We start from the raw sequence: 16,405 nt of genomic DNA on the forward strand, positions 1-16,405 counted from the left end.
AGGGTTACTGCCAGTGATTATTCGCGCTTTTTCTCCCCTCAAACTTATTAAATTTTAAAACCGACAAGAGATGGCGCTCTTGCATTAGTTTGGCATCTACATTTCCGGCCCCTTAATTTTCAGAGGCAAGCCGACAGAAAATTACACTTTTTCTTATACTTCCAAAAAACAATAATAACCATATGGCTTTCTCGAATCATTCTGATTAAATCTTATTCCTGTATTATTTTCAAAAGTTCCTGCTAATAAAACTCAAAACCTTTTCAAAGTCAAACTATATACACGTAACTCAATGCAATAAAATATGCATAACTGTGGCTCTAACATGCCACAACACCTACATGACACAAAAACACCTCAATGCCATCATTTAGAAAATACCAATGACAATTTAACCTTTAACTATAGATTATGAATGTCTATACTCCTGATTATTATCAGTTTGTCAAACAAAAACCAACCAATGTCCCTCTTGTGGCTCTTTTTACTATCTTTGGACAAGAAAGCCCGCTTGTGTCACAAAATGAAAGATTTTTGCATAGGTTAGTAACTTGTAAACTCACTATAAATGATGTTGGCACTTTAAGAAAACACTCTGGAATGCTGCAATGCAGCCCTATCTTAAAAAAGGCAAGTACTGTTGACTCCAATACATAGCACAGATAAACTGAATTTGGTTTTGCACCGATATAATAAAGACATGCACAATGAAATCAGGCCTTAGCTATCAATAGAATCTTGGTAACAATAATATGCTTTGGTCGTAAATCTGTCCAACTCTAAATTCTACTCAAACTACAATAAAACAATGACAATGAGAGCCACAATATCGCAACAAAGATTTAAATGGTTAAGAACTAGATTAACCACTACCTCTTATTTTAGGGTGTACACTTTCAAGTTCCACTGAATTCAGAAGTATACTGTGGACTAAGACTATCAAACAACTCTCCTTATCGAAACATGTCATCAGATGACTAGTCTTGATTCAAACTCTTGTCACTGAGTTGAATCCCTTTTTTAACAATGTTCGCAATAATTTTGGACTTTCGTTATTTTCTGTCTCTTTCAGAATTTGTACAAATAAACAACACAATCGAATGTCATGTCCCTTCTAACGAATGCAGTAAAGCATTTCTTTCGTGCAAACTAAGCATGCAAAGTGTCGTTTTATATGTACAGTAGCTATGTAACAACAAAGCAAATGACACGATTTGTTCAAATCATGCTATCAAACACTGCCATTTCTATAAAAGAACTTTCCAAATGTAAATATCCTGACACTAAATCTGAACATAGCAAAATTATTTCACCTCTAATTATATATAACGAACTCATTTGCTATAAAACATTAACGTCTTCAAAATAGTCAAGTGTGTACAGTTCTGCCTTCACTAAGCACTATTAATGCCCATAATACAATTTTTATCGTCTTGTATAAACTCTTTGAAATTTTGTCTCAGAACCAAAATAGCATCTGCTTTAAAATAACCTGTACACCAAATATTTGCGTCAACACAAATATGCACATTATATACATTCCTTGATTCCTAAAAAATCTTTACATTGTATCCTTCAAAATAATAACCCATTGCCTTTTATAATCATGCACTTCACATAAATCTACACTTTAAAAGCAACACAAAATATGCTTCCAAATATCTCATATGACATTTTAAATACATGCAAGATTTTTCTCTCCTGAGTTCCTGACAAATATTTACCTGAAAAGTGGAACATGACCCAAAGTTTTGTATTTGACTTTTGTTTTCTACTCCCTTTTTTCTGTCACAGAAATTTAAATTTAAATATTCATATTCTAGCAATTACATCATAGATGATCAAACAATAATTCATATATTTTACATATTCAATATTTCTATTATCTTCTCTTTCAACTTCTAAAAGACATCTGTGTCACTGTGCCCACCATTTCAAAGGTACATTGTACATACATTTTACACTCCTCAAATGCAATTCACTGAATAACAAAATATGCTTATGAAACCGTTAGAAATAGCATTCAAATTGGCAAGAATCTTTTCTACATGTATACATAAAATGCATTTTCACTGAGTCTCTGTCTATATCATGTTCAAATAATCTGACTTTTTCTTTTAAATGTCCAAAGTCTGAGTTTATTCCTTAGTCAGTCCATGATAGCCAGATTTTGCACAATAATCAAGTCTTTTAGTCTTTTTCGAATCTGCATACTCTGTGCCTCTGCTGCCATCTCTACGGCTTGATTACGCGACAGAATAGAAGGTGCAGAGTGGTCCAACTTGTGACTCCTAGTGAACAAATTCGCGTTTGGTCCAATGAAAACATTTCACTTGGTAAATACATGAAGTGGCGGCGCTAGGCTCGCACCATATATCACAATGATAATCCTTTCTAAAATCAACATTTTCCAAGCTTGTGATCCAACGAAGGCTTCGCGATTGATCCAAATATGAAACTTGAGCTTTATTATGGCGGCGCTAGGCTCGCACCACTTATTACTTCACACATATAATTATCACAAACGGACTCCAAAATTGATTTCCAACTTGACTTGCTCCAAAATTTGATGAGTTGGTCCCGTGAAGAAACTTAAAAGGTGTCTCAATAGCGTATATCTCTTATGGAATCACAATTTCACAAATTCAAAGTGCTCATGAATCTCCTTCCAAGAGGAGACACAGTTTGCTGATGGGTCGCGAATAGGTGCCCGTCTTGGTCTTCACCTCCGCCCGTCGAACCATGCCCTGTCGATCTGGAGTGATGCCGATGATTACTCCCATGAGCCAGAAGTTACGAGGTGCTGTCTCGTTCACTACCAGCACTACGTCACCAACCTGGATGTTGCGACTAGGATGTACCCACTTCTGCCTGGCCTGGAGCTGCGGCAAGTACTCTCTCAGCCAACGTCGCCAGAAGACGTCTGCCAGATATTGAACCTGCCGCCATCTACGTCGTGCGTAGCAGTCGGTCTGCCTACTAACCGATGGGGGTAACATCGGGGTAGCCTTCAACGTCAGGAGCTTGTTTGGTGTCAGAGCCTCTAGATCGTTAGCATCGTCTGAAACCCTGGTGATGGGTCTGCAATTGATAATGCCTTCTATTTCACAGAAGAGTGTCTGCAAACTTTCATCCGTCATGGTCTGCTGTTTGGTAAGGAAGAAGAGCAGCTGTCGAATCGTCCTGATCTGTCTCTCCCATACGCCCCCGTGGTGTGAACCTCCAGGTGGATTAAAGGTCCACTTGATGTTTACTTGCAATAGTGAGTTGCTGAGCTGGGCCTGGTTCCAGTTCTCAAGTTCTTTTCTTAGTTCTTTCTCAGCCCCAACCAAGTTCGTTCCATTGTCCGATCTCATTTCTCTGACTGCTCCTCTTCGAGCAATAAATCTCCGAATTGCTGCGATACAGGAATCCGTATCTAGTGAATCAGCCTTCTCTATGTGTATGGCCCGAATGGCGAGGCAAGTGAACACTACGCCATATCTCTTGACTGTAGAGCGTCCTCTTTTCACTCCTATCGGCCCAAAATAATCGACTCCAACTCGTGTAAAAGGTGGATCGTCCGGTCTCAGTCGGTCTATGGGTAGGTCGGCCATCTTCTGTTGGATTACCCGCCCTCTTTGACGTCGGCACTTGACACATTTCTTGACGACTTTCCTGATGGCTGAAATTGCACCAACTATGTGATATCGTTGCTGGAGTTTTGCCAAGACATAGTTTCTTCCCATATGTCCTGAGTTTTCATGAATGTGCCGCAAGATGAGTTCAGACACATGTCCTCTCTTTGGTAGGATGACTGGATGTTTTGCTTCTTCAGGCAAGGCTGCCCTGTTAAGTCTTCCTCCTACTCTAAGTAGGCCATTGTCCATCTGAGGGTCTAATTTGTAGATAGGGCTTGATTTTCTGACCCCTGGCTGCAACCTTCCTGTCCTTTGGTTGACATCGTGTGCCTGTTTCCTCAAAGCCACAACCTCTACTGGGAACGCTCTGTCTTGAACGTGTATCAGTATTGCTTCCTCAGCTTGTCTAATATCTTCCACTGTCAATAACATGGGTGGATTCTCTCGTGTGTTCTGCTGACCTTTCATTTTCTCTTTCAGCAGCCCTTTCAATTTTAGTAGCCATGCTACTCCCTTTCTGAGGTGGTACCAGTCTGAATAATGGTTGATCAATCTTTCCAGGACATCATCTTCTTCCTCTTTGCTCACAGCAGTGGCCATACATTTGCTCTCACTGGCCGTTACTTCCGAGACCTCTGTAACGTACATCTTCTTCTTCTTCACCTCGGGATCATTGTTTACGTCGTGTGATGCATTTCTGGGTTGCTTAGGCCACTGGTCCTCTGAAGCTTGAAGAAATTCGGGTCCTTCCTTCCAGAATCTCATTGCTAGGAATCGATCTACCTTGACTCCCCTGGAGCATACATCTGCCGGATTCAGCGAAGTTTCTATGTGGTGCCATTGACTTGATTCAGATCCTTCTTGTATCAGGGCAACTCGGTTGGCGACGAATGTCTTAAACCTCCCTGCTTCACTTTGGATATACTGTAGTACAGAGGTACTATCAGTCCAGAAGAAGGTCTCATCTACTGGGATGTCAAGTTCTTGTTTTACCATTTTGTCTATCCTTACTGCTACCGTGGCGGCTGTAAGCTCCATTCTCGGGATCGACGTCTGTTTAAGAGGGGCCACTCTAGATTTGCTCAAGAGGAATGAGCATTGGACTTCATCCCTGGTATTCACCATTCGCAAGTATGACACTGTACGTTCCATATCCCTTCTCACTTGCATCTGCAAAATGGTGCAGTGTCACAGACTTTGGGTTTTCATACCCCTCTGGCTTCAAACACCTGGAAAGTTTAAAGTCTGACAGTCTTGGGAGTTCTCTTTTCCATGTTTCCCATTTTTTCAGCAGGTCTGGTGGAATCGTCTCGTCCCATCCTAATCCTAGTCGGCAGAGGGTCTGAAGTAAGTGCTTTGCAGGGAGTAGCACTGGGGAAGCACATCCTAGTGGATCGAACAGGGAGCACACTGTTGACAAGATACCCCTCCTTGTGGCTGGCTTGTCTTTCAGCTGAATCTTGAAACTGAAAACATCTTCATCTGTATGCCACAGCATGCCAAGTGCCCTCTCTGTTGGCAACTTGTCCTTGTCAAAGTCTAGCTCCTGCACTGTACTTGCTCTCTCCTCCTTGGGTATGGCATTCAATACTCTTCTGTCATTGCTCACCCATTTTGTGAGGTGGAACCCTCCTTTCTTACAGGCTTCTTGTAGGCCCTCTGATAGCTCTGCAGCTTCCTGGACTGTTGAGCTTGAGTACAAACAATCGTCAACATAAAAGTTGCGCTTGATGATATGTGCCACCTTGTCCTCTGCAAAGTCTTCTGCTGTGCGCTTCAGGGCATAATTGGCACAAGCTGGTGAAGATCTAGCCCCAAACACATGAACAGTCATGCGGTATTCCTCAATAGGTTGAGCGACATTGCCATCTGGCCACCACAGAAATCGATGTAGATCCTTTTCTTCCTTTAGCAGTTTCACTTGTGAGAACATGGCTTCTATGTCTGCCATTACTGCTATGCGGTCTTGACGAAACCTTGTTAATACACCCACCAAACTATTTGTGAGGTCCGGCCCCTGTAGAAGATTGTCATTCAGTGACTTGCCCTTGAAAGAAGCTGCACAGTCATACACCACTCTAATTTTTTGCTTCTGTGGGTGATATACACCGTGGTGAGGAATAAACCACATCTTTCCATCTTCTCTAAGGAACTCGTCTTCTGGTACTCTTTCAGCGTACTGTTTGTTCAGCACCTTATCCATAAACCCTGCATACTCCCTATGGAACTGCGGCTGTCTAGCGAACTTCCTCTGCAGGTGGTTGAGTCTCTGCTCTGCCATGGGCCTGTTGTTGGGCAGGTCGACGTCTCCCTTGAATGGCAGTCCGATTTGGTAATGCCCTTGTGTTAGCTTGATGGATCCTTCAACCTTTTCCATAAATCGTTTATCCTCTTTGGATTCTTCGACTTTATCTTCCATCAAGCGTTCTGAAAACTCAGTGTTGTAGAGATTATTTAGCTGTTGCTGAATATCTTCCATCACGTGGACTCTGTGGGAGGCTATCTTGGACCCACTTCTCTCTTGCTTGCAGCTTCCAAAAACCATCCACCCTATGATAGATTTGCAAGCGAATGGTCCGTCGTTCTGACTATTGATAACCTGCAGTGGTTCCATTGCTTTAGGGACGTTATTGCCAATGAGGATGCCCACGTCTGCATTGATCTCCGGCAAGTTTATTTCTTGTAAGTAGGGCCATCTTGCAATGTCATTCCTTCTCAGTATGTCTGACTTGTCTACAGGGATGGGCTGTATGTAGACGTCAGAAAGTGGTATATATGTGTTCTCATTCACATCAGCTACCTCCAGGTCTTGCAGTATGCAGGTCTTGACCAGCTTATCATCTGTTAATGTTTGAAGCTGGATAGTGCGCGTTCTTCCTCTGGCATTTAGTTTGTTTTTTAACTCTTCTGTGCAGAAAGTTGCGTTACTCCCGTTGTCAATGAATGCGTATGTGTGTACACATTTCCCTGTCTGCTTTGAGCGTACAGTCACAGGCACAATGGCCGGTTGGGAGTCCTGCATAGAAGTGCGGTTGGATAACGTGCGCTTTACGTCTGGGAAATTTTCATTTCCAATTTCTTCTCCTTCTGTTTGTCCTTCCAAGCTTGGCTCCTTCTTCCTATTAGCTCCAACGTCGTCATTAGTACGTTGTTTCTCTGATTCACCATTCCTTTTCACTTGTTTCGATGGTGCCCAATCTCTATGAAGAAGGGTGGGGTGTAACCTTTGACAAATCTTGCAGGTCGTCCTCTGTTTACAGTCCCTGGCAAGATGTGAAGATTGAAGGCAGGCAAAGCACAGTCCTTTGGATTTGCAAAATGCAAGTTTCTCCTCATGAGGTTTCTTTCCTAGGGCCTTGCATTCTGCTGTAAGGTGATTTTCCATGTCACAATACAAACACTTCGCTTCCTCGCTCTTCTTCATGCTGGAGCTGAAGCCCTGTTTCTTCCCTGGAAAGGGTTTTGTCTTTGTCTGCGTTTCTCCAGCTCTGGCAGGTCCTACAATATTGCCATAGATAGGGTTGTTGATTATCCGGGCCTGTTTACTAATGAAACTAACCACGTCTTTGAATGAGAGTGGCTCGTCCCGATTCTGGAGTATGCCGTCGACATAGCTCCTCCATCTATCTCTCAGCCTGAACGGCAGCTTTGATATGACCATCTTCAAGTGTTGTGCGTGGTCAATCTCCTGTTGAAGGTGTAGGTCCTTAGCCAAATTGCCTAGCTCAGTCACAAACAATGAATAACTAAGCAGGCCCTCCGGATCCTCACCTCTAATGTTTGGCCATGCCATTGCCTTGATGATCATAGAGTCCAGAACATGATGCTTATCGCCAAACTTGCTTTCTAGCAGCATTGTTGCCTTGTTGAATGCTGCCTTGGAATCACCTCCATACATGCAGCTTCTGACCATCTCATTCGCCTTTCCCCTAGTATATTGTTCCAAATAATATAGTTTGTCAGAGTCCTCCGATGTCTTGGACTCTATTACATGCTGAAAAGCCCTCTTAAAGGCGTGGTAGTTCAGGGGATTCCCGTCGAAAGGCTGAATGTTCCTTTGCGGTAAGGCGGACTTCATATGACATTCTAAGAGCATGTACGTAAGTTGGGTTTGTTGTCGCTGCAGCTCTACCCAATCAACATCACTATCAGAATTTGTTCCACTTACTCGTACATCTTGCAAATGTTCTCGGTTCTTGCGTCCTTGCGTTGAACTCTCTTCTGAGCAATCTGCATTCTTGACTTTGTGACTTGTTTGGTTCCTATCACTTTCACGTGTTACATGAGCAAAGGTTGGTAATGCAGGTGGCTGGTGAAAAGCTACCGTATCGTCGAACTGCTGTAATGCTGCTGCTTGGGCTGTAGCTGCAGCTAATTCAGTCTCAACAGCAAGTTGCTCCTTTCTTCTAATTAAGTCCTGCTCTTCTTTCTCGAGCTCCTGTTTCCTTTTTAAACTCTTCAACTTTGCTTGCAATTCTGCTCTCTTCATGGCTGTTTCCATCAAAAATTTCCTGGAATGTGATGTTGATTTGCTTGATACTTGAGATACACTGTCATCTACTTCAACCCTCTCCATCGCTGAATGTTTTCCTGCGTTCATTGAAGGAGAGTCAAACAGCTGGTTGACTTCCATCCATGGGTCTCGATCATGCAGTAACGGGTCCATCCGAATACTAGTAGCTGGATCTTGTTCATCCTGCCCTTCCATGATGATCTGATCCACTGACACAACAATCCTAATGTGGGGCTGTATCCATGACGGCTGCTGTCAACCTAAGGCTTTCAAGTATGCATTTCATGTGTTTATTCTTCTATACCACATTCACTGTTGCAGGTTTTCCAGCCTCTTTCCATATTCTGCACCGCTTGTAACTCAGGCGATATCAGCTGCAGCTAACCGGCATATTTCTGATTTCCAAAAACTTCCTGAAATAGCTCCACTACAGGCACTAGTAGACTCTGTGTATGCCACTAGACTAGACCCTCTACTACTCTAGCCTTCTGTAATTAAGAGCAGTAGCCAGTAGACATATTCTCCATTCTTGGCTAATCTCTGACTGACATTTGTCCATTCAAATCAACCGTAACATCTGGCCTTCTGGGCATCTAAATATAGACCTAATGTAGATCTGGTCTAACCTCTATAGGCTAGACTAGACTGGAGTCTAGAAATCTAGTCTTAGTCACTGTAGATTCTACGTCTACATCTCAAGTAGATATTTCAGGATTCCAATTTCTTTATCCTTTTCAACAGATTCCTGAATGCTAACCAGTCTCTTTATTTAACATCATTAGGCCTTCCTCTGTTAGCTTGTGAAACCAGAATTTTAACTTAGAATGTGGGTGCAAAATGACCTTGAAGTAGTCTAGTCAGATAGTCTGTCTTTAGTTCTCCATTTTTAGACTAGGTCTGGAGGTCTAGGCTTAGACCTCGACATTAATTCTCTGACTGTATTCTGCCCAATCACGTCATTCTTTCGACTCAATATACACCCACAAGTGATCATGCTCTATTCTCATAGACCTCTCTAGTCATATTCTCATTTATCAGACTGGTAGGCCTACTGCACTGGTCCCTTGTTGTTCACGATCACCTTTGACTGGCCAAGAACCCAAGTTCACCTTATTATAGTTTCAACGCTCCTCTCAGCTCCGTTCCGTCTTTTAATATCTCGCAATCTGACACTATTCACACGTACATCGTCAATCCACGTACCGTACTGTATAATTGCAATTGCAAGTGTAGAAATCAATTGTCGAATACCAATATAATGTCTCGAAAACTTTAATTTTGAAGCCTTTACTATAACCACATTTCACGTTACTCACGTCGGGTCGATCACAATGTTATTATACAATGATTGCATCCATTCCAATTGTTGTCCAAAACCAAACAAGATCATAAAACGGAAATATGAAGTAGGGAGAAGAGGTTAAAATTCTGTCTTGTTTCCAAGGGTTACTGCCAGTGATTATTCGCGCTTTTTCTCCCCTCAAACTTATTAAATTTTAAAACCGACAAGAGATGGCGCTCTTGCATTAGTTTGGCATCTACAACACGCATGCAGTTATGTCACGTGGACAAAACTCGTTTTTGTGGAAATCAAATCAATACATTAAGGTTACTTTTTCCGTTCACTGAAAAGATGTATAAGCCTCTCCTTTGCACTTCGGATATTTTCCGTGTACACGAGCAAATTCCTGGAAAGTTACAAAAAAAGAGTCCTCTCCGAGGTTGATACAGGGAAAACAACAATTTTGGATGATTCAATATTTCGAAAAAATCACGTGTTTTACTTAAATTTTTGGTGTTAATTAATCCTAATTCCGTTGAAATTGGTATTAAAATTTAGATGATTTGATTTTGTATCATACATGTATGACACCAAAATCATATAAGGGCCTCTTTTTTGACGTCCCCTCCGATTTAGGGGTGTTCGCTACAAATAGAAAAAAACACCTCTGAAGTATTGTGTATTATGATAAAATCTTTCGAATGAACAAAGTGTGCTTAGTTTGTATGGTAGTGGCAGGCAACTCAAAAACTAAGCATGATATCTGAATTTGGTCCTCCGCTTATTTGTGTTACTGAGATTTTCACCCCCCCCCCCCCCCCCGAAAAAACGCTATTTTGGGAGCTGCTGCTGTAAGTAAGTATACTTGAGAACTTGCTAGCCGCGGCAAGTATCAGGTGTTATATTTAAAGTGATAGGTTATGAATGGAATTTTTAAAGCATTTTCTTAAGCAAAACAGTTTACCTATCTAATTTATGCTTTTACTTAAAGCTTTTTTTTTTAATTGTTAATATGAGGTGGACTGAGCATTTTGTAGACATTCAATTAATGATAAATGGAATGTTATCATACTAACCGGTAAATGGAATGCTACCTTGTGTATTATCGTGAGATTTTTCAGAGTTATCATAATATTCAATATCTAGATGGTCACTCATTACTCACTTACATCCATTTCATTTATAGTTTATATAATATTTTATACAGTTCCTTTAAAAAAAAAATACAGCCATGACTTACAAGTTGCCTTATTTGTTCTGTCTTACTTAGTGTCACAATGAATTGACACTCAATAAAGTTGACGAAGGTGATGAAACAAATTATCTTAAATTGTATAGAATCTTTATGTTATAATAACAAGTCAGGTACATGCAGTAACTAATTTCAGACCTAACTGTTGTTATCAAGATACTCCATGGAATCATTTCACATAATAAAGATTGTATCATGTCTCCGGGCTTTGTAAAAGGGACATTCCCCTTTCAGGAAAAAAAAAAGTCCATTGGAATCTAGTCAATGATTTTCAGTCATTTATTACTTATGCACCAAATCGCGCCAAAGAGTTTGAAAATTCAATTTTCTTTCAATTTCTGAGGGACCACATCCCCCCCCCCCCCCTGACGTGACATATATTTTACTCCATTGTGTCCCCACCCCACATTTTAATAAGGGGTATGGCGCCCCCGGGTCAGTATTGATTTGTTGATTGATTGATGTTATTCGCCAAGCCTCCAACATACACAGATCAAAATTATTTCAGCTTGACTTATATAGTCATGACGCCTCCGACCTAGTCTGCAAGCACAGACCCTAATTAGACACTGTCTTTATTTTAAAAAAAACATTGTGCCTTGAGAGAAGCCAAGCCCAGCTACCTACTGGTTGTGGAGCAGCTAGAGTACATGGCCTATGGTGGTCTTATAGTGCAGACTCTCTTTTACGACTGACCAGGATTTGTGCTTGCAGACTACCTCCGACCCACCGAACCGGAAAATACGTTTCTGTGCTCCGACCCTGAGCGTCCAGACGATGATGTTTGCGAAGGACAGTTTGTGGATACAAACATAACACAGCAGCAGGGGCGTCGGAAAGGGGGGGGGGTGTGGGGGATGTGGGGGTGCGACACCCCCACCTGTCAGGATATTGTCGGTAAAATTGCGCTGCCGTCGGGAAAAAAGAGAAAAGGAGGAGGGGAAAAGAGAGGGAAAGGGAAAGAAAAGAAAAAAAGAAAAAAAGAAAAGGAAAAGAAAGGAAAGAAAGGAAAAGAAAGGAAAGAAAGGAAAAGAAAGGGAAAAAGGAGAGGAAAGGAAAGAAAAGAGAAAAAAGAAAAAGAGGGAGGAGAGGAAAGAAAAGAAAAGAGAAAAGAAAGAAAAGGAGAGAAGGAAGACAAAAAGAGGAAAAGGAAACAAGGGGAGGTAAGAGCCTGAGAGAGGGTGCATGTGGGTGGAAGTAAAAGAGAAGGGGGTTGTTGGGTGGAGTCGTCTCGTCGAGGGAGCAAGAAAGACACGCATAAACATATTGCTGTGTCGGGTCAGCTGTGTCGGTATTTTGCTCGATCCTCGGATAGTATATAAATGCAGGAATTTGAAGTCGGTGACAAGTTTTTTTGCCCCTACTAACTGTGACTTTTATCCGCTGTGACGACATCGAGAGAGACTACAACAGTTTATAATACTTGTACTTTCTATAGAAGTTTGACTTTCCTATAATATCAGCTAAAGAAATCGGACGTTTAAAATTTTCGGGTAAACTACATTCAAACAAGGATTAAGAGTCACGAACGGCACAACGAATCGTCCTTTTTCTCTAATATTTTAATGAAACGCCAAAGCTTTCGCGCTTCGCGCGGGAAGGGAGGGGACCTTTATTTAGACAAGAATTAAGAGTCAAGAACGGTAACGACGAATCGTCTACTTTCTCTAATAATTTAAGAAAACGTCAAAACTTCCGCGCTTCGCGCGGGAGGGGGTAAACTGAATTCAGACAAGGATTAGGAGTCGAAAACAGTTGAACAGATCGTCTGCTTTCTATAATAATTTGAGGAAACGTCAAAGCTTCCGCGCTTCGCGCGGAGGGGGAAACTTCATTCAGACAAGGATTAAGAGTCGAGACTACTACAACGAATCGTCTGCTTTCTAAAATAATTTAAGGAAACGTCAAAGCTTCTGCGCTTCGCGCGACACGGGAAATCTGGATTCAGACAATTAGGGATGATTAAGATTCGAAAACGGTACAACGGATCGTCTTCATTGTCTAATAACAAATACTACAAATTTAATGAAACGTCTAAGCTTCCGCGCTTCGCGCGGGAGGGTGGAATCTTCATTCAGATAAGGATTAAGAGACGAGAACAGTACAACGAATCGTCTGCTTTCTCTCATAATTCAATGAAACGTCAGAGCTTCCGCGCTTCGCGCGATTGGGGGAAACTGAATTCAGACAATTAAGGATTAAGAGTCGAGAATACTACAACGAATCGTCTGCTTTTTTCTAATAATTTAATAAAACGTCAAAAGGGTTTAGAGTCGAGAGCAGTACAACGAATCGTATTCATTGTCTAATAATTTAATGAAACGTCTAAGCTTCCGGGCTTCGCGCGGTAGGGGGAAACTTCATTCAGACAAGGATTAAGAGTCGCGAACGGTACGACGAATCGTCTTCTTTCTCTAATAAATTAATAAAACGTCTAAGCTTTTGCGCTTTGCGCGGGAGGGGGGAAACTTCATTCAGACAAGGATTAAGAGTCGAGAACGGTACTACGGATCGTCTTCTTTCCCTAATAATTAAAAAAAAAACGTCTGAGCTTCCGCGCTTCGCGCGGAAGAGTGGGGGAATTGAATTTAGATAAGGATTAAGAGTCGAGAACACTACAACGAATCGTCTGCTTTCTATAATAATTTAATGAAACGTCAAAGCTTCCGCGCTTCGCGCGGGAGGGTAGAATCTATAAAGTCAGATATAAATTAAGAGTCGAGAACACTACAACGAATCGTCTGCTTTCTCTCATAATTTAATGAAACGTCAAAGCTTTGCGCGGGAGGCCCTTCACGCGCTCTTTTAGTGATTCGCTTCTCACTACCCCCCCCCCCTAAAATAGGATCCAAGCTACGCGCCTGCATTTAAATATATAGCTATGATACTGACTAAGTTAACGAAATAATTCTTAAATTTATGTCGAGGAAAATGACCATTTGCGCATATGCAAGTACTATAGATAGTTCATAGAAAAAAACAATTTAGCCTTCGGCCCCGGGTTGATAGTGTTAAATTTGTAGACACGGGGACATTCAATTTTGTTGGTAATTGGTGGCTAGTTTTGTCGGTAATCGGTGGTCTCTACACCCCCCCCCCCCCTATTGAAAAAGGTCTAGCGACGCCCCTGCACAGCAGTGGCGGATCCAGGATTTTCCAATAAGGGGGGGGGGCGGAAATTGAGAGTCGGAAATCGCGTAGACTCTTATTTCAACTCAACATACCAATACAGGACAACTTTGGGGGAAAAGCTTCGTGGGAGATCGTATGCAATTTTTTTGTTTTGCTCAACGGGGGTGGGGGGGGGGGGGGGGGTAGTGATCGAGCACCAAAAATTTAACCTTTTTTTTCTTCTTTTTTTTTCTTTTTCTTTTTTTGCTCAACGGGGGAAGGGGGGGGGTAGTGTACATCGTTTTTGTTTAATTTAATTTTTAATTTTAGTTAACACCCCCCCCCCCCTCCCCTTGAGAAAAAAGGGTAGAATTGTGGTTACCATCTTCTTTCTTCCTTTTTTTTTGCCAGGGGTGGGGCCTGTCTTTTTAACAACGGTCTTTGGGTGGGCCCGTCGAGCCCCCGCCCACCCCCCGTGGATCCGCGCATGTAACACAGTGGTCTTTCTCTCTATTTCTCCTTGTTTGCACTAACCCCGTGAAAGGTTCGATGTCAAATGGGCTATTATAGGGCGCATACAAAGTTATACCATGTAGTACTTATAGTACATGTATGCCCATGTTTAAACCTCAACTCCCTGGTTAAACTGAGAAGAAAGCAGTAGAGGCATACATTTATTAGTGTCGCATATTTGTGAAAATCCCCAGGGTCGCAAACAGCCGGTTGGTAAAATTTCCATTATAATCAAATTTGATATCTGTGCTGTTGCATATAATATCATAAAACTTAGTTCAATAATTCAAATTGAAGCTCAAAGTGGACTTTTGGTTCCATTAATTGAAAGCCTCTTTCACCTGCTTCAGCATTAATTTCCGAAAATGTGGAGGCAAAAGTTATATTTTACCGATCGATGCATGCAAAAGGCATTAGGTGGTACCAGGCGCGAACGCAGGATTTTTTCAATGGGGGGGGGGGGGGGGGGGTTAAAATTTGAAAATCGATCACGCCGAAAATTTCGCAACGTCTCAGCCAGCCGCTGAATAAGCGGGGGGGGGGGGGGGTAAGAGGACATATTTTTTTACCAAAAAGGGGGGGGGGGTTTCCTCCAAAAAATACACATAAGTTTAATGGGGATCTAACCCCCCCCCCCCCCGGCCCCCCTACCCCTGCGTACGCGCCTGTGAAGTACACGTTAGCAGTGTCCTAGTATTCAAATTATGCGATTAGGAAACCCGTTTGTTGAGAGCTGATTTGATGACATATAAACAGTGGCGTACCTGGGATACTCCGTCAGGGGGGGGGGGGGGGCAAGCGACCGAAACAAACAAAAAAGGCGATGCTAATTTTCACTTCTGGCGAGCGAGCGAGCAAAACAAAATCTTTAAGTAACGTTTGGTATATAAACTGGTATTGTTGCAAGTTGGGGGTGGGAACATTTACTTGTTAGCGACGTTAATTTATTTTTTTTGCAAACGAGTGTAGCGAGCAAGAAAAAAATCACTGCTTTTTTAAGAATTGCCACTTAAACTTGGTTCAATTGTCCCATGCAGGGCGCGGGAACAATATTGTGTTTAGGGTGATTTTATACCCATTTTAGCTAGCGAGCGAAAATACATCTTTCTCTCGATGAATTGCTATATAAAATTTGTTTCATTGTTGCAGCCAGGTAGGGGGCGGGCACAATCGTGTTTAAGGCAATGTCAATCCCATTTTGGCGGGCAGGCAACCCCCTACATTTCTCTTTTTAATGATATTGTAGCAGGTTAGTGGTGGGCACATAATTCCACGAGCTAGCGAGCGTAGCGAGCGTAGCGAGCGAAAAAAAAAATCACTTCTCTTTTATAGGGAAAATATGGTACATAAAACTTGGGTTCATTGTTCCATGTCAGGGACGTGATTATTAAAAGCGGTGTTATTTCTATTTTGGCGAGCGAGCGTATCGAGCGCGCAAAAAAAATCACTTCTCTTTTATAGGGAAAATATGGTATATAAAGTTGGGTTCATTGTTCCATGTCAGGGACGTGATTATTAAAAGCGGTGTTATTTCTATTTTGGCGAGCGAGCGTAGCGAGCGAGCAAAAAAAATCACTTCTCTTTTATAGGGAAAATATGGTATATAAACTTGGGTACATTGTTCCATGTCAGGGACGTGATTATTAAAAGCGGTGTTATTTCTATTTTGGCGAGCGAGCGTAGCGAGCGAGCAAAATTTTTGTAATGATAATTGGTTCATAAATTTCAGATTTTTTTGTTGCAGGGCAGGGCTTACACAATCATGTCTAAGGTAATGTTAATTCCGTTTTGGCGAGCACGAGCACACCAAAACTTCTTTGAATAACGTTTGGTACATAATTATTAACTGGTTGTTGCAGGTTGGGGCAGGAACGTTAGCGGTGTCAATTCCATTTTGGCGAGCGAGCATATCGAGCAAGCAAAAAAAAATAAATTCTCTTTTAATAAAAATTAATAAATAAACTTGTTTTTATTGGTGCATGTCAGGATGGACGCAATCGCGTTTAACGCGATTCAATTCCTTTTTGAGGGGGGCGAAAAAACTCTCCCATTTTTAATGATATTGTTGCAGGTCAAGGGTGCTGGGCACAATTGTTTCCAAAGCAATGTCTATT

The 16,405-nt window shown here is 41.8% G+C and overlaps 2 protein-coding genes across 2 annotated transcripts; both read right to left on the minus strand.

Moving 5' to 3' along the window:
• Positions 1-2,654: 2,654 nt before the first annotated feature.
• On the minus strand, positions 2,655-4,658 carry LOC100890840. Its single transcript, XM_030997985.1, has one exon. The coding sequence runs from the start codon at positions 4,656-4,658 to the stop codon at positions 2,655-2,657; it is 2,004 nt and encodes a 667-aa protein (XP_030853845.1).
• Positions 4,659-4,725: 67 nt separating this feature from the next.
• LOC115929283 lies at positions 4,726-8,328 on the minus strand. Its single transcript, XM_030997986.1, has one exon. The coding sequence runs from the start codon at positions 8,326-8,328 to the stop codon at positions 4,726-4,728; it is 3,603 nt and encodes a 1,200-aa protein (XP_030853846.1).
• Positions 8,329-16,405: the final 8,077 nt, after the last annotated feature.

Source organism: Strongylocentrotus purpuratus, unplaced genomic scaffold, assembly GCF_000002235.5.
Source record: "Strongylocentrotus purpuratus isolate Spur 01 unplaced genomic scaffold, Spur_5.0 spur5_scaffold_4, whole genome shotgun sequence".
Taxonomy (NCBI): Eukaryota; Metazoa; Echinodermata; class Echinoidea; order Camarodonta; family Strongylocentrotidae; genus Strongylocentrotus; species Strongylocentrotus purpuratus.